The sequence below is a fragment of the Hypomesus transpacificus genome, chromosome 3, assembly GCF_021917145.1.
Source record: "Hypomesus transpacificus isolate Combined female chromosome 3, fHypTra1, whole genome shotgun sequence".
In the NCBI taxonomy this organism is placed as follows: domain Eukaryota; kingdom Metazoa; phylum Chordata; class Actinopteri; order Osmeriformes; family Osmeridae; genus Hypomesus; species Hypomesus transpacificus.
In genome coordinates, this window is record NC_061062.1 from 2854034 (window position 1) to 2871813 (window position 17780).

General features: G+C 50.7%; 1 protein-coding gene across 1 annotated transcript in view; it reads left to right on the forward strand.

Annotated features, from left to right (window-relative positions):
* syne2b (spectrin repeat containing, nuclear envelope 2b) overlaps positions 1-17780 on the forward strand; it is a 79039-nt gene that overhangs the window by 33189 nt on the left and 28070 nt on the right. The window contains exons 61-87 of the mRNA XM_047051399.1: positions 69-2148; positions 2252-2586; positions 2830-2974; positions 3061-3261; positions 3539-3798; positions 4026-4185; positions 4984-5139; positions 5279-5419; positions 5525-5701; positions 6069-6206; positions 6556-6741; positions 6862-6975; positions 7072-7224; positions 7312-7458; positions 7582-7719; positions 8938-9060; positions 9693-9812; positions 10019-10180; positions 11239-11697; positions 12630-12809; positions 14783-15028; positions 15231-15350; positions 15479-15754; positions 15996-16280; positions 16406-16594; positions 16873-16974; positions 17496-17630. Coding sequence (XP_046907355.1) covers positions 69-2148; positions 2252-2586; positions 2830-2974; positions 3061-3261; positions 3539-3798; positions 4026-4185; positions 4984-5139; positions 5279-5419; positions 5525-5701; positions 6069-6206; positions 6556-6741; positions 6862-6975; positions 7072-7224; positions 7312-7458; positions 7582-7719; positions 8938-9060; positions 9693-9812; positions 10019-10180; positions 11239-11697; positions 12630-12809; positions 14783-15028; positions 15231-15350; positions 15479-15754; positions 15996-16280; positions 16406-16594; positions 16873-16974; positions 17496-17630 — 6928 coding nt within the window. The remainder of the gene's footprint in view (positions 1-68; positions 2149-2251; positions 2587-2829; positions 2975-3060; positions 3262-3538; positions 3799-4025; positions 4186-4983; positions 5140-5278; positions 5420-5524; positions 5702-6068; positions 6207-6555; positions 6742-6861; positions 6976-7071; positions 7225-7311; positions 7459-7581; positions 7720-8937; positions 9061-9692; positions 9813-10018; positions 10181-11238; positions 11698-12629; positions 12810-14782; positions 15029-15230; positions 15351-15478; positions 15755-15995; positions 16281-16405; positions 16595-16872; positions 16975-17495; positions 17631-17780) is intronic.

The following is a 17780-nucleotide window of genomic DNA, read 5'->3' on the forward strand; positions in this document are numbered from 1 at the left end:
AGCAAAGAGGTTTCCTCAATGGCTCAGTTTAGGAGTGACGTCTTGTCTTCCCCTTGGATGTTCCCCAGATCTCCGGTGGAGAGTAGCTCTTTGGAGGCTGAGGGGCTGGACTCGTTCGTACGCCGTATGGAGGAAGAGAGGACTGTCCTGGGGGATCTGCTTCGGAGCCACACCAAGCTGGTCCCCCACCTGAGCCAGGCGGAGAGGTCCGCGGCCCAGACCCGCTACAGAGCCCTGCAGCGAGAATGGAGAGGCCTGGAAAGAGCTGCAGAGAAGACTATACACCACGTCAACGCCCATGCCAGAGAGAGCAGCAGACTCTTCTCAGATATTTCTAGCCTTCGTGAGAACCTGGAGAACCTGGGAAAGATTTTGAGCCCAGTTGGGTCTCCTCTGGTGGGCCAGAGGCAGGGCCAGCGGGTCCAGGAGCTGATGGTGGTGGGTGCGGAGCTGACTGCAGCCCGACAGAGACACCAGCACCTGCAGAAGGGCTTTGAGTCTCTGTCCCACGCGTCCCAGTGGGAGAAAGAGATGAACAAGATAAACCAGGGTCTCCGTCAGGTGAAGGAGCTGATGGACCGCATGGGGGAGCAGGCGTCTTCGCAGTCCCCCACCAGCAGCAACCCAACCATGGCGAAGATCCTAAAGGTGATGATGGACGCCTTCAACTGGGCCAAGCAGACAGAGACTGACATCGAGTGCAGGAGAAGGAGGGTGGCTTTGTTACCGGAAGAGGTCCACAGGCAGATCAAGGAGCTGAAGAAGCTGCAGTCGGAGATGACAGCCAAGCAGGTCCAGCTGCAGGCCCTGGTGGAGGAGGTGATGGAGCTGATCCCTCAGCTGGATGACAGTGATGAGGTCCCCACGGTGAACTCCTCACTGAAATCCCTGGAGAAGCTCTCCAAGTCCACCTCCGACAAGCTGACCAGGGCCGTGAGGGAGATGGAGTCCGGCTTGCAAACCCGAGAGAAGATGTCGGAGCAGATGGCCGACGTGGACTCCTGGATCGTGGCTCATCTCCACCGAGCCGTCTCCAGGAGAGGAGAGGGCGAAGGTCAGACCGCTGCCTACCTGGAGCGCCACGCCCGGCAGATCCAGGACACCCTGGGAGAAGCGGAGAAGCAGGCTGCCATCTCCGAAGCCCTCCTCATGAAGAGTCGAGACATCTCCTCCGAGCTCAGCGTCTCCGAGAACTGCCTCCTCCGTGACAGACTCGTCAACCTCCAAGAAGACGTCAGAGGCATCGTCAGCTTTGAGAAAGCCAACCACCAGGAGCTGGAGGAGCTTCTCAAGACCCAGGACTCGACCAAACAGAAGCTGAGCTCCGTGGAGAACAGTCTGACTCAGATGCTGGTGGATCTGAACCGACACAGGTTCCCCGTCACCAAGGAGTCCCTGGCCGCTCTGGAGCCTTTCAGACACATGATCCTGGAGCACAAGAGTGAAGTGGACCGCCTTCAGCCCTGCATCCCCGAGGAGAAGAGAAAGGAGCTACAGTGCGTCATAGCTGAGCTGCTTGGTCAAATGAACACCCTGGATGCGAAGGCCAAAGAACACGAGCGGTACCTCAGCTTCAGACAGCGTGTGGAGGACCTCAGGGAAAATGTGGAGGAGCAGGTCCAACAGGCCAAAGAGGAGAGTCGAGGGTTAGCGTGGAGGTTCAAGGCTTTCCAGGCCCTGCTCACCCAGATCCCTCTGATGAAAAACCTGTGTGAGGAGTCTGCGGACGAACTTCAGAACATCTCCCCAGACCTCTACCCGTCCCAACTGACCATGGAGCGCCAAAGACTGAAGCAGAACTTACAGAGCCTTAACACCTGGGAGATGACCGTGCACAGCAACCTCCAAATCATGGAGTGGAATCTGCTGCAAGGAATGCACTACCCCTTCGAGCTGAAATCCCTACAGGCCTTCCTCTTGGACACCCAGAGAGGACTGCTGCAGACCTGGAGCCTGGAGCCCAGAGATGATGTCATGGACAAGGAGCTCTGCAAAATTGTGACTTTGAGAAAATCAGTGGAGGCGAGAATGCGAGTGTTGGACGTCCTTCGCCAGAAGAAAGATCCAGGACAGAAGGCTGGATCCCAGGAGTATACTGAACTAAAGGAGATCAAGGAAGCCGTCCTAAGGGAATGCGACTTACAAATGGCAAGTTTGATTTAGTTTTCGTTGTGTCTGTCCATGAACTCTCTTGCTTTGTAACTTGACAAAAGCACAGCTAATCGTAACGTCCTGTGCTTTCTATTCTCAGGAGAATATTTCCAAGGCTCGTGACTCTCTGAGGAGCTACACCTGCGGCGTTAAATGTGCGGTGCGCTTCCTCCAGGAGGCTGAGACCGCTCTCCTTCCACCTCAGGGCTCCGTGGGAAGCTGCTCTGAGCGGGTCGAGGACTCCCGGCAGGCTTTGGCCTCTCTGGAGGAGCAGTTCCAGTCCCAAGTCCTCCAGCTCCAGACCCTTGGCCCCCACCATGCTTGCTTCTCTCCCCAGAAGGTGGAGGACCTCCATGGGAAGGTGCTGAGCAGGCTCCTGGTGTGGAGGTCCACCCTCCATGCCCAGGCCCAGCTAAGACTGGAAACACTGCAGAGGTTAGGATGCCTGAATGATCCAGCTTGACGGCTCAGATTCTCAGACATGAATTAAGTCTAGTCCTCGACTAAAAACGTTTTATAGTGGGTATCTTCATAGATTTTTCCCTCTTAGTTTAGGACTAGGAGTAATCCATGTCTGGGAAACTGTCTGTGTATGGATGTTCTGCTTGTCCTCTCACACAAGGGTGTGATGGATGTTTCAGCATAACCTTTGGTTGATTTCTGATTTGTGTTTCTTAGATGTGCTGAACATCGCAGAAGGTACACAAAGTGCCATGAAGAGACATGCCAGCGTGTTCAAAGTATGGAGACGTCTCTCTCTCAGCACATCGCCCACAAACCCTCCTCCCTCCAAGGCTGCGCAGAGCAACAAGCTAAGATAAAGGTGTGGAGAAGTCACAGTGACGACTCAAAACTTCCAGAGACCAGAAACTTTAGTTTTATGACTTGTGTTTCTACATTTCCATGAAGGTGCTGTCTGGTGAAGTGGACTCTCTGATTGGGAGACTGGAGGAACTGAAGGAGTGGTGCCCAGAACCTGGTTGCCGTGGCAGCAGGGAGAGAGCTGTTAGCGCCCTCTGGAGGCAGGTCTACAGACTGCAGTGGTGCACACGACACCTGGCGGCTCGCTCACAGAAAGCAACAGCAGAATGGACTGAGATCACAGAACATGTAAGGTTATGCGAGACCCCTTACAGTCAAACAGTGCCAAGCTAAATATTAATCTTAGGGGATGGTATAGCTTAATGGTTAGAGCACAGCAGACCAAGACGTTGCAGGTTCAAGTCCCCCAATGCACTTGACAAAGCTTTGGAAAAAGGCTTTTATTTCATTTTGGATAAAAGCGTCTGATAAAAAAAACCTAATAGCTTAATGGTTAGAGCACAGCAGACCAAGACGCTGCAGGTTCAAGTCCCCCCATCATCCCGTGCTGTGTTCCCACCCCCAGGTGGAGAAGGCATCCCGGGTCTTGGAGCAGGTGGAGGCTGAGCTACCTGACTGCTCCGGGGAGAGGATGTCTGGGGAGGAGCTGCAGGAGCTGCTGCAGCGGTGGGAGCAGTACCAGGACCGGGCGGACTGTGAACATCGCGCCCTCTCAGCTCTGGAGCTCCGCATCGCCAGGCTGCTGGGCGTCGCCGCACACCTTGAGCAAGCCCCTCCCGTCTGCCTGTGCGAGAAGCTGCAGGCCCTGCAAGGCAGATACAAAAGGTGACGGGATGGATTCTGGTTGAGTGGCGCTTCCTGTTGTCTTTGTGCGCCCAGGCTAAGGGACTCAATTTCCCAGAACCCTCTACTTGGGTGAGAATTCCGGGTGGTGGATTGGGCAATGGTCTAAAGCGCTCAATTGCGAAATTGTAGATTACAAAGATTTTTTCACAAAAATATACATGACATGAATTCTCCCTCGTGTCTCCACATGTGTGTGTGTTCCCCAGACTGAAGGAGAGGAGTCGGCAGGCTCACCTTGCAGCGCTGGCGGAGCTGGAGGAGAGGGACGCAGTGAGGGAGGAGCTGCAGGTCGTTAAAGTCTGGCTGGAGGCAGCAAACAGTGTTCTGGTGGAGCTGGAGGACTGTCCTAATGCAGAAGACCTACAGGTGGGTTTCAAAACTAAGTGCATCATTTGAAGCCAACCGTCGGTTTGGCGTTTAGCCCTCGAGCCAGTTTGGGGATACTGTGTCTCTATCTTCCCCCGAGTATTGTCCTCTTGCTCAATGGCAGAGAGGGGGCCAGCATGGCTGTTTTGTCCGGACTCCTGAGTTGTGTCCTATATCCCCCCACTCCCCTGCTCAGTGCTGGAGGGGGTCTGTGAGGCTGAAAGGCCTGTCGCCCCCCCCCCATACCCACCTCTCTTTGTTCCTGGTTGTAAGTGGATCCTCCAGGTGCTCCAGTCTCAGAGAAGCACTGATGTCACCCTTGGACACAAGCACACACACACCCACACACACACACACACACTCACACAGACACATACACACACAGATTAGTTTTCCATGGTGATGAGATGCAGCTCCCTCTTGCACAGTATTAGACAACTTTCAAAACCCTGGTAAGTTTTCGAATCTTCCACATCATTGGTCTCATTACTACTTTATCAGACCAAAAAGAGATCTAGTTTTTGGTATCAATTTCCTTTCTTTTAGCTTTTTAGAGTAGAAACTTAGATTGAAGATTCAACCAGCTTGAGGAAAGAAAGACTGGGATGTGGCTTCTCTGGGGTAATGTTGCCGCCGCATAATAGAGGAAGTCTTTGGCTGCATAAGATTTGTGAAAGAAACGTGTTATCGAATCATCTCCTAAGGAAGAGACAAAATGATTGGAACAAAATGGAGAAAAGCTCACCGAACTGTACATTGCTTCCTCTCTCTTGAATCTTTCTGAAATAATCTTTTCAGGAGATCCAAACTCAACTGATTATCCAAAAGGCTGTGATCCAGAGAGTCATGGACGGATTGAGGATCAAATATTCCGACATGTACACCCTGGTTCCTGTTGAGATCGAGACGCCCCTAAGGGAAGTCACACACACTCTGAAGATTATCGAGAAAAAGGTACAGGACCTAATCCGAGCTTCAAGGACTCTGACCTGGACTTGAACCATCTCAGACAGGAAGTGTGTGACTGGCTGTGCCTGGGGGGATCCCCCTCTCAGACAGGAAGTGTGTGACAGGCTGTGTGTTGCACCCGCAGGTGGACGACACCGTGGAGAAGAGCAGCCCGCTGCAAAGACTCGGAGCCAAGCTGTCCGAGATCAAGGCTGGACTGGGATCAGTGCAGGACAAGCTCCAGCAGAGAAGCCCCAGCCTGGCAGAGGCGGAGCGCACCCAAAAGGTGAGGGTGATAAACCCTTAAGACTGTTCTAGAATCAGTCAGACCAGTTGAATCCCACATTTCTATCGCCCCCTGTGTTCACTCGTGTGTGTTTGTGCGGTGTAGCGGGTGTGGGATGAACTGGACCAGTGGCACTCCCGTGTGGCAGCGCTGGAGGTGGAGGTCCAGGAGGAGGAGCAGGTGGATGAGCTGCAGGTCCTGACAGAGCGGGTGGGGGAGCTGCAGCAGCTGCATTCACACATGGCCAAACAGGCAGAGCAGAGGACCACCTTCCTCAGCAAGGTACCCTGATCGTGTTGCTGCTACAGTGCCGTGGAAACGTGTTATAGGTTTGTTGTTGTCACTGTGCAAGTGTGCTGGATTCATCTGCTGAGGGGTGAAAGGTTGTTGTTGAGGAAGATGTGGCCTGACGGTTGGAAACCGATGGAGGAAAACTACATCTTCAGTGACAGTACTTTAGGCTAACTCCCAGCATGCAACTTGCTTGCTTGCTCCATTAACCTTTTTTTTAATTTTTTTTTATTTAGTTTTACATTGTGATTTTTACATATTATAAATAAAGCCTGGTCAGGTGATGTAGGTACTATTATGGTGATGATCATTTTGGATATTTGTCCATGCTAATACCTATTGTGGTGGGCGGGTCCAGATCCAGACCTGGATGAAGGAGCATGAAGAGATGATCAACAGCTCCAACAGCTGGCTGACGGAAGCTCAGTCCTGGCTGACCGCCCCCTGCACCTACACCACCGCCAAATGTCTGAGGAGCCACGTCCACGCCCTGCAGGTCATTAGCACACACCTGCGACCCTCACACCTGGTGCCCACACACCTGCGACCCACACACCTGCGACCCTCACACCTGGTGCCCTCACACCTGGTGCCCACACACCTGCGACCCACACACCTGCGACCCACACACCTCTAACCCTCACACCTGGAACCCTCACACCTGGTACCCACACACCTGGTACCCACACACCTGGGACCCACACACCTGGGACCCACACACCTGCGACCCTCACACCTGGTGCCCACACACCTGGGGCCCACACACATGGAACCCTCACAAATGGAACCCTCCAACCTGGAACCCAAATACATGGAACCCTCACACCTAAAACTCTTTGTTGTAGATGGTGCTGGATGACTCGGAGCAGATCCGGATGACTCTTCAGGGCTTTGTTTCCATGCTGACGGAGATCTCCCCGGTGTGTGACATCACAGTGCTGCGTGAGCAGCTGTCGGAGGCAGACGGACGCGTGGCCGCCATGCAGCTCAGCTTCGTGACTCCGCTCTCCCAGATGGAACACGCCGCCGCCGTGAGATCTGTTTTTTTTCTATCTACTCTCCTCCTCAGTTTTCTCTCCTTCTCTCTCCTTCTCAGGTAGATGAGTCTCGTCCCTCTGTGTACTAACCCAAGCTCCTCTTCTATTGGGTAGGAGGTGGAGGCCATTGAAACGGAAGTGAAATCGATGGAGAACGACGTGTCTGAGATCAGGCTGTTGCTCTCGTCCCCTCTAGCTCTGCCCAGCCCCAAAGAGGAGAGCCTGAAGGTGAGCTGAAGGATATCATTTTTGCTGTAAAAAAAAATAAAGAAATACATATTTTTTCCTCAACTAGAGTCGATGTGCCTTTCTGTGTCACTCCAGGTTGTTGGAGACAGACTTGGGTCTATGAAGAGGACGGTAGAGGAGATCCAGAACTGTAAACCAGGGTTGTGTCTGCCAGAGGAAGCTGAGGAGAGTCTCACTGTCTTCCAGAGAGTGGAGCAACTCCAGCAGCAGCTGACGGCGCTGGGGAGGGTAACTCCACCGTTAGATCCTCCAGCACAACACAACATCGCTCAAACGAACCCTGCCCAGATAACTCGTGTTTTTTAATTGTTTCAGATTCTTCTAGAACAGTCTGCAGAGACCAAGCTGCCTTCATCATCAGAACCAGTGAAGAAAAGTGCCCCTAACCCAGCTGCACCTACCTCTACCCCAGAGAGGGGACCTGCTTCCAGCCTAGTGGAGCCCTACCTTGAGGGGGCCCAGGTGAGAACAGAGCCCCAGAAACACCTCACCACACGGGCCTTCCCTTCACTAGACAGCCCCAGAAACACCTCACCACACTGGCCTTCCCTTCACTAGCGTGAGCCTGACCCGCGTGTTTTCCAGGAGAACGGCACAGAACAGGGAAGCATCCAGATCGTACACATGGAAGAAGATGCGTTGAAGAAGCGCGGAGCCACTCTGATGACCGTGGAGGCCTCCTCCCCTGAGCAGAGAGGGGGCTGGGGCGCAGATCTGAGCAGGGTAAGACGATCCTCTCCCCGCCGCCCACGTCTTACGCTCCAGTAGCTAGTGCGCTGCCCAGCTTGTAGCGTTTCACCATGCACAACCACAGCCGTTACGCTGTCTAACCTGGCACATGAGCGTGACCCCCACTCACATACCACTTGTCTTACCTTTGACCTTTGACCTGTCTCTACGCTCCCTGTTGTGAGATGTAGCCTGTTTCCTCACAGTGGAGAGCGGTGAGACTGATCAAAGGTTGGACTGGCCCTTAGTGAACATGTGTAGTTTGCAAACAGGTAGTCCTGAGCATGTTATTGACCTTTCATGGTTCATTTGAAATGCCTTCAGTTTCCATTAGGTTTCTACCACCATTTTCAAGTGTGCCCAGTCAGGAGGCATTGAGATGTACCATTGCTGTCAGTCCTGCCTGTTGTGACTTCCTGCAGAGTGCCAGTGCATGCTCCTCATAACCCTGCTTGTACCATTCCTCTCTCTTTTCTAGAAAATGTCTTCGCTCTTTTATAGCGCCAACGTGGCGACTCATTCAAGGAAAAACAGAGCAACCAAGAAGTAGTACAAGCTGTACTGGGGAGGGGGTGGAGGTTTATGAAATAGGGATGGTGAATGGGATTTTATTTATATTTTTTATAATAATTTATAAAAAGATGATAATAACATATCATATAATAATAATAAATAACATATTTTATAGTGTTTAGTTTACTAGTAATATTGAAATTTTATCTGATGACCAATGTGATTGAGCCATAAATCAAAACATTTTCATCCCAGGAGATACTGTAGGAAGGGTTTGAAGGTAGGGAAGTATGCAATACAACTTATCTACGGGAGAGGGTTTAGGAAAGGACAACTCAGAAGTGTTGATAGAAGTGAATCGATTTGGGAGAGGAGAGAGAGAACTGGAATGACACATTAACCCTGCCTCGGACACCCATCCATCACACACAACTTCAGTAACGCAGCCGCTACGAGTGACATACTGTGTGTGAGTAAACTCTCCTTCCAGGAATCGTTTTGAATTTAACTTACTTTCTTTGACTTTTCCTTTGTTCGTTGTTCCCAGAGTAAGTCTCATGCACACGTTCACCACGCAGAGAAGGGTCGTTGCAGTGCTTCTCTCTCTCGTGTTTGTGAAGTGTGTTTGGGGTTTTTGTTCCTGGAAACATGCATGTGTTCTGGTGTTTCAGCATGTGTGTGTGTGTTGACTGTGTACAGCAGACCCCCCTGAGTGTTCCTCAGGCTGGCGAGCCGAAGGATGAGGAGGAGGAGGATGAGGAGGAGGAGGGAGGAGGCATTTTATGGTGGCTGTGGGAGACATTCCTGGGCAGCGATCCAGAGGTAAAGAGAAGGCCTGGAGCCAAGCTGGCCTGGCCTCCCTCCTGCACTCTGACTGCAGGGTCATTCTGCCCCTGGCTGGCTGCCTGCCTGCCTGGGAAACAGTGTCACCAGCTTAGCCTTCCCTTCCTCTTTCTCAGATTCTTAGCTTCCTGTTCTTCCCTCCCCCCCAAAAGATTATTACTCAGGAATCTTCTTTCTCTGTTTTGCCTTGTCAATCTCTTTTCTTGTTTGCACATCGATTGCTTCTTTTTACGTTCCTCTAGGGGGCAATGTGGAGCAATGTTCTGAGTAAGCCTGCAGTTGCAGATAAAGACGAGTGCTTTTTCACTGGTAGCAAGTACTGTGCTAAAGTCTCAGGCACAAATAAAAAAATTATGAAAAATCCAAAATAAAACCAAATGAAAAGATTAAACCAAATATTCCTCAACAATTAATATGATCTTAAAATACAATTTAAAAATTCTGTATAGAACACAGACAAAAAAATCTCATTAAAAACAACTTTAATCGTGTGTGCCTAAGACTTTCGCACAATACTGTGTACATATATGCCATAAATCCTCCTCCTCCTCCTCCTCATCATCATCATCATCATCGTCATGGTTACAGATGTGCGTTGTTCCTCTGCTCAGGTGCCTGAGGTGTCGTCGGGGGAGGAGCCGGCTGGAGCTGGAGAAGCATCCGGAACTCTGCAGCAAACAACCCTGCCCAAAACTCAACCGACCGAACCTCAAACCAGACAAGACGCAAAGGTCAGTCACACACCATGACACCTAACGTACACTAAATCCTTTAACGTAACAAAAACTCATAGAGAACATGGACGTATGTGGTGTACTTGAGAATGAGAGAAGTGTGTGTTTGTTTGTTTTTAACCCCTGGTGTACGGTTAACAGTGGGATGCTGTGTACCTGTGTGGTGGTTCTGGCACATTCTAACCCTCCTCATGTCTCTTTAGGACCCAGCAGGCTTCTCTCCGGCCTCTGAGGCGAGCGGCCACGGAGCTTTATCAAAGCCGTTGGGCACGGTCAGAACCCAGTCTTTGCCCTCAAGCATGGTAAACACCCCCTCGTCTGTAAACCTCTCCACCCCCCCCTCCACGCCTCAACAGAAGTGTGTTGTGTCTTAGACTAGAACAACTTCTAGAACTTTCTTTCTAGCTTCAGTGCATTTACATGGCAGAAGACTACAAGATGTAGATACTCTGCTGCAGACTGTGCTGTGGTAACCAACTAAATATTAACGTTCTGTTTACATTGGACATTTGATCTCTGGTTATTTTTTCTGTGTTTACATGATGATGGGAAACGGAGCTGGTTTTGTTAACATGTGTGCTAACTGAGAGCTAGCAGGCTGGGATGTGTGTGTGGTTTGACTCTGGGGAGTGAGAACTGACAAAGCAAGTGTTGTTACAGGAACCTCCCTCAGAGGAGAAAGACATGAATTTGATGACTGTCAGCTGTATGTGAGAGTGGTGTTTTTAAAATGAATAAACATACAATCCCAATGGTATGGTTTTGCATGGGTCTCTATGGCGGGTTTAAGAAATCTTTTGATATATATATAGATATTGATTATGATTTTGACTTTCCATTTAATCGTATTTTAATAATCACATTAGGTATGTTTTATAATGTACATTGTACTGTATGTTCAACCTTTGGTCATTGACCCCTCCATTTGATTCTCAGAGTTTCTTTGCCAAAGCTTTGTAGCGATGTGCCGCCTTGTCACTCGCCATGTCTGCTTGCTCGCATATCTGTGCATTGTTTGTGAGAAGTTGCAGAAGTTACGAGTTAAATGCGTAGGATGATGTTTACATAATGCCCCTCTGTCACTGCCTGGACGCAGGGTGGAGAGGAGAAGATCCCTCCTCTTCACGTTAGGAGTTCATACTTCCAATAACGAACCTTCGGCTCAGCATATGAGAGAGGATGAGTCAATCTTATCAAGATGATTGTTGGCCATGAAAATGCACTGACTGACACATTCATTTTAACATATTTTAGTGATCTAGTATTAGTCTTAATAGGTATTCATGCATGTACTGTAGATTTTCTCTTTCTCTTTTCTTCATGTGAACTGATACAGCCACTCCTTGTGTGGTCAAATCAAACGAAAATATAAATAAATCCACGAAAATGATCCACTCCCTCCGTCTCTCTCTTTCTGTGTCAGGAGCACATGGGACAGAGGGGGGGTGACAGCCCCCCCGCGGGCCTGAAGACCCACTCCACACACACCGTAGACACACACACAACACACTCTCTCGCTAAGGGCTCCCCTGCTGTGATTTCCACTGATATAGCATGTACAGACAGTGGGCCCAGGTCACCTGAGTCAGCCCAAGCTCAGCCCTCTGAAGAGCCTCAGGCAGCACCAGGGACACCCAGCAAACAGGCCTCTCCGCCCGGGTGGCCCGTGACGCGCTCCCAGCCTCTGGAGAGGACGTCCACCTCAGTCACTGCACAGACACGCACCCCCTCCGATCCGACTGACAAAGAGCCCCTGCAGACCGCAGGAGCCCCCGCCCCCCTAGCAGCCCCCCAGGAGCCCCCCACCCCCCACCCCACCCCTCAAGGCTCTCTCAGGGCCAACCAGGAGGACCCAGAGGGTGTGCACCCAGCAGCAGCCCTGGTAAGCACAGCCACTTGCGAGTGCCAGCACGAATACCCACGACTAGATCCCCAGCACTACACAGTCCTAAACCCCTCTAACCATAGCTAGCAGGGTGGTTCAGAAGCTTGCAGAGGAGTGTGCTCCACTTAATGACCCTTTTTACATTAATTCAACATCATTGATCGTGACTTGGGGTAAACTGAGATTGACTAATGTGTTGTTTTAACAGTGTTTGCTCACTGATGTGCAGGAGTAGCGTGTGATGTGTGGTACTCATATCTTGACCTGTTTAATGGTTTTACAACACCTCTGTTCCAACACTGTGAGACCTGTGACTTTGGAATATTTCTTTTCACCCGTCCTGAAAGTATACTCAAATACAACTAGAAGGCAAATGCACTCCGAGCAAACACAAGCCAAGATGTGTGAGAGGGGAAGTGTTGTGTTTACTGCCTTGTCAGCTCATAGAGGCTGTAGCCCCGCCCCCTGTGTCTGGGCCCCACCCCCTGTGATTGAGCCCTGCCTCTGTGGCCTCGCTGTGCATAATGAGTCACTGGAGCTGCCTGTTCCTCAGTCAGACTACCCTCCAGCCACCGCTCCAGGAAGTGGTTTAGCCACAGGTGGGTGGGGCACTATGGCGGAACGAGAAAAAAACCCCTAGTGAATACCGTCAGAGTACAGTATGTGGCAGAGAGAGAGAGAGAAAGTCAAAGAGTGAAAGAACAGCTCTGGGAGGAGGGGGAGAGGTTAAGGAAGGTAGCTTTTCAGGTTGCACCATCCCCAGGTTGGCTCAGAGAGAGAGAGACACCTGGCGTGTGACCGAGCGCGTGGAGAGCTGTCACCTGAAGCTGTCACACACGTCCTCCCCTCCTCTGTCTGTGCTGGTAGGAAGCCTCAAGCTCAGCAGGGTGTGTGTGTGTGTGTGTGTGTGTGGTGTGTGTGTGCTCCAGGCCCCAGGGGATCTCCAGGCTCAGGCAGGGCCCTCTCCCTCTCTCGGGCTGCTCCATGCCTGTCGTGAGCGGGCCACACAACTGGAGGACTGGCTGGAGAGAGCAAGACACGACTTGGGACAGACACGCGGCCCCGGTAGCATGCAGGTCAGCGTGGAGCAGCAGCTCCTCACATGCCAGGTAATTAAGCTCAACAGACAAGGAGGTCAAAGTTCAACTCTGGGAAGTGTCAACAGATGTGAGTGTGTGTTCTGAGGGACTTTACCCCGTTACCTCCAATAGTTAAGTGACATTTGTGTCTGTGTGTGTGTGTGTGTGCTATTACTATTACTACGTGAACACACACAAAAGTAACAATTATCCAGTATAATAATTACATAATTAGTTATTGATTAATTAGTAATACAGAAATGAGGTCTGCGTAGCCTCAGGTATGACATATTTCTACCATGCAGCTGTTGGCTTAGCTACAGGTATTCCGCTGTTGACTCTCTAATCTGAGTTCACATGCAAACGGAATAAAACAAGGAAAAACGTTAGAGTTACGACTCTGTTCTATTGATTCAGAGTCTGGCATGAGCTTCGGTACTAAGATTTCACTTTCCCCCTTCCCAGTCGTTTGTTTTATTGCTCTTGATTGTCCTTAGTTCAAAGCGTTCCTGGGCCGCTCTCTGTGAGTTAAGTTCATCCGCTGTTTTACGACTCCTCTGCGTACAGTACGTCTGCGGAGGGGGAGAGATTCGGAATGATTCAGTTCCAGTCAACAGGCAGCTGGACTGAGTGAATGAAGCTGTCTCTCTGGCAGACAGAGTACTTTCTGAACAGACACGGTTGAACAAACATTAAGGGGTGGCTAATGTGTTGTGCTGGTATTTGCCTTGAGGGAGGAGTTCACGACACAGCTGCCGGCCAAGTGGCAAAGATCGGGTGCACAGCCTCAGACAGCCTCTCATAAAGGCCGCCGTACTGATAAGAGGAACATGATTATCTCTTCTGATATGAGCGATTACCAGTTGTACACATCTTTACCTCATTTCACCACAAGTAACACAGCAGCACCCCGGCTGTTTCATGTCACTATTGATGAACACACACACACAGCACATTTTCCAGTGCGTTACTTTACCACCAGCAGTGTTGATATGGGTCCATAGACTCCTGAGAATTGACCTGTATAAACACTAAAAAGAACACTCACGGGGGGGAAATCTGCACTTTGAAATGTTCTGTGTAGTTACTAATTTCAGAGCAGAAAGACTGAGCACTGCGTCGGTGTTCACGCAGAGACTAACACATCACTGTCATCGTTTCATCAATCTAGGATGATCTGCCTGCGTTCCCTGTTGACCTGGGCGTGTACTGTAACCGGATCCCTCCATTAAACATTGAAAGGGTATGCACAGCCCTATAGCCAGGCACATTTGTATGAAGGCTTTGCGAGCACACAAAAACATGGCGATTGATTGGATCGGACCAGTTGAACCTCTGCCTTTAGTCAACGACCAATCAATGACCCACATCTGATGTGGACCCAGGCCTGGGAGTAGGACTCAGGAGGGAGAGCTTGTACGACTGGCTCTTCACCAGACTCTGCATGATGTCCTCTGCATTGCGACTCACCTACTGAAGATATAGGAAATACGAGGCTGCCTCGTCATTACATTTACATTACATTAAGTCATTTAGCAGACGCTCTTCTCCAGAGCGACTTACAGTAAGTACAGGGACATTCCCCCCGAGGCAAGTAGGGTGAAGTGCCTTGCCCAAGGACACAACGTCATTTGGCATGGCGAGGATTCGATCCGGCAACCTTCTGATTACTAGCCCGATTCCCTCACCGCTCAGCCATCTGACTCCCTCGTCATAGGGGAAGGTTCTAGAACACGGGTTGTAGAGTAAACACAGGCGAAGTAATCGGGCAGTTCATCCCACGGAGTCGTTGGTTTTTCATTCTGAATTTCATTCTACGTTGATTAGCATGTGTGAATGTGATTCTGCTCCCTGCTCTCGCACAGCACAGTTTGTTCTGAATCGTATTAGCTACGAGGGGCGGTTATCTCAAAGTCGGCCCCATTTTCTGCTTTATCAATCAGTCTTATTTTCTGTGGCTGTGTGTTTCTTGTGTGTGGCTGTGTGTGTTCTTGTGTGTGTAGGAGATGTTTCTGGAAATTGAGCAGAAGGTTGCGGTCCTGTCAGCCCTGGGCCTGCAGCCACAGGCGATGGGGGAAGGAGAGGTGGAGGGTGGGTCAGCAGAGACTCAACAGCAGGAAGCGGAGGTGGAGGAGGCGGACGTGCTCTCCTCCAAGCTGGAGCTGCTGAAGACCAGCCTGGTCACCTTCCAGATCCTGCTGCAGGAGAGGCAGAACCAAGAGCACTCACACACACACCCAGGGGAAAAGGTACACACACACACACACACACGCACACGCAGGGGAACAGGTACACACACACGAAGATGCTAAAAAAAATCTGTCATTTGTTGCCAGTAAGGCAGATAGTCTCTCACGTGAACATCTCACTTTGGTTTATTTGCATTATTTTGCATTATTTTCGCCAACCTTTGCATTCTATAAAATGTTGTCAAAACTCCTTTCCCTGCAGGCCTCAGCACCTAGAGAGCGCCCCCCGAAGGCCGAGCTGAGACGCAGCGCCAGTGTCCAGGAGATGCTCTCCTCATCCAAGAACAAACTCATCCGCCAGAGCAGCCTGCAGCAGCAGCAGGTACAGCTCTCCTGCATCAGATCAGATACACGGAGCAAAGATTCCAGTGCCTCTCTACCAATCACATCCAGATGACTTGGGCTCTTATGGAGTGTTTGATCCTGTTGTCTCTGACCCGTGTGTGGTAGGAGTTAGAGCAGGAGCTCAGTGAACAGAGAGGCCTGACCCAGGCCATCGCACAGCTGGGGAGCCGGTCACGTGTCCTCAGCCAGGGCCAGGACCAGGGCCAGGACCAGGACCAGGACCAGGACCAGGACCAGGACCAGGACCAGGACCAGGACCAGGACCAGGACCAGGACCAGGGCGTGGACGCGGAGGGCGGAGCAGGGGGCCAGAGGAAGTGGTCACACCTTCAGTCCAAGCTGCTGGCGCTGGAAGAGACCACCCTGATAAGCTCCGCTCAGGTGAGAGGACAACATTTTCACCTGTTTCGTAAAGTGTCAGATGTTTACCCTATAGGTAAATTGTATATTTTTACACTTTAATTAAAGTGTAGAATTTCTCTCAATTTGTAAAGTGTATTTTTTTGTACCCCACAGGCACAATAAAGCGATTTTTACCTCATTCGTAAAGTGTGGATTTCTAACCTATGAAGTGTAGTTTAGGTGTCATGTGGAGGGTCCTGACGGGGTGTTGTGTCTGCAGGGGCCAGAGGCAGCTGTGGGCTGTGGGGAGGCAGCTGGAGGGGTGGAGGTGGGCAGCCATACCCTGGAGGACCTCCACACACACATCCACCGCCTGAGAGAGCTGGGACGCACGGCCAGGGAAGCCCCCACTGAGGAGGTGCCCCTGGAAGAGCTCCTGCAGAGACTGGACGAGGGTCTGTTTGATGTGCTGTATGGGGTCGCCCTGACCCTCTCCTCTGTGAACACCCTGCTGCAGTCACCCCCTGGACCTGCCTGTGAGGACGCACAGCTCCAGCTGCTCACGGTAACGCCCAGTCTGCACAGTGAACACAGGCCAACGCTGTCACAAACGTGTTCTGTGTGTACGTTGACATCGATTCAGCCCTACAGTCTACAACAATGTCCGTGGTTGTGTTTGTCCTTGAGCAGAGTCTGGCTGCCGAGTTGGACACGCTGGCCAGCGAGCTGGGCTCTCAGGGGTCAGAGGTTACGGGTGTTCTGGGCTCGGGTCAGCTGTGTGTGGGTCAGCTGGGCAGGCTCCTGCCTGTGGTCCAGACAGGCCTGGCCAGCAGAGAGAAACAGCTGCAGACCCAGCTGGAGCAGACGCACCAGCACCAGGTCAGGTCCACTACTTCATTTATAAAGGAGATTTATTTTGAGTCATTATGTGTCTGTCAGTCAAGTCAGTATTTGATGTCATATTTGTGCCTATCAATGAGTCAAGTTCAGATATTGTCACCTGAACCCTCGTGACTTCTAGAATGTTTGGTACGTCTTTAAAATAAATGACAGTTTAAACGTGTTTCATGTTATTAAATAACAAACAGCCCTTTGTATTACTGACGTTTTTGCATACTCAATAATGAAGTGAATTCTGTGTTTGTCTAACTCAACAGAGAGAGTTGAAAGACTTGCATGCAGCCCTCTTTTCTAACAAGGTGGCCATTCACCAAATGACTAACGACGTTTCCACCCAAGACACTAGCCTGCAGTTACAGGTATGGTAACAGCAGCTACCTCAGCTTTGATGGTCACGTGTAGTAGTAAGCATTCTACAAGAGCACAGTAGAAGTGGAGTCCATGATATACTGTGTCCTTGATAATCTGCTAACTTCAGAATCCTTTCTCCAGACCTGATACTTCATCTGAACAAACTATGGCCTAAAAGGGGAAGGAAGTGTGATTTATTTGTGTGACTAGGGTGTGTGTGCAAAAATATATTTTTAGAACTTTGTGTCACGGAATTTAACAAATGAGACTGTACATTTAACGTGGGTTAACCAGTGAGAATGATCTGTGTGACCAGGAAGTGTCAGTGTTCATCAAGAGGTGTGTGGAAGTGTCCGTGTTCAGAAGTGTGTGTGTTCATCCAGGTGTGTGTGTAGAAGTGTGTGTTCATCCAGGTGTGTGTGTAGAAGTGTGTGTGTTCATCCAGGTGTGTGTGTAGAAGTGTGTGTGTTCATCCAGGAGTGTGTGGAAGTGTGTGTGTGTTCATCCAGGTGTGTGTGTCTCTCCCCAGTCATTGCTGCAGGTGCAGCAGGACCTCCAGCAGCAGGCCCGCCAGTTGTCCTCCCTGACCGGTGACAGCCAGGGCCTGCCAGGTGACAGCCAGGGCCTGCCCGCCACTGTCCTCCAGGAAGCCACCAAACTGGAGGTACAGCATCTAACCTCCTCCTCTTAGGTTTTCACTATCACTTCAAGGACCCTCCTTCCACCATGGAAAAGTTAAATTTTACATTTAGCAGACGCTTCTATCCAGAGCGACTTACAGTAGAGTACAGTACATTCCCCCCAAGGCAAGTAG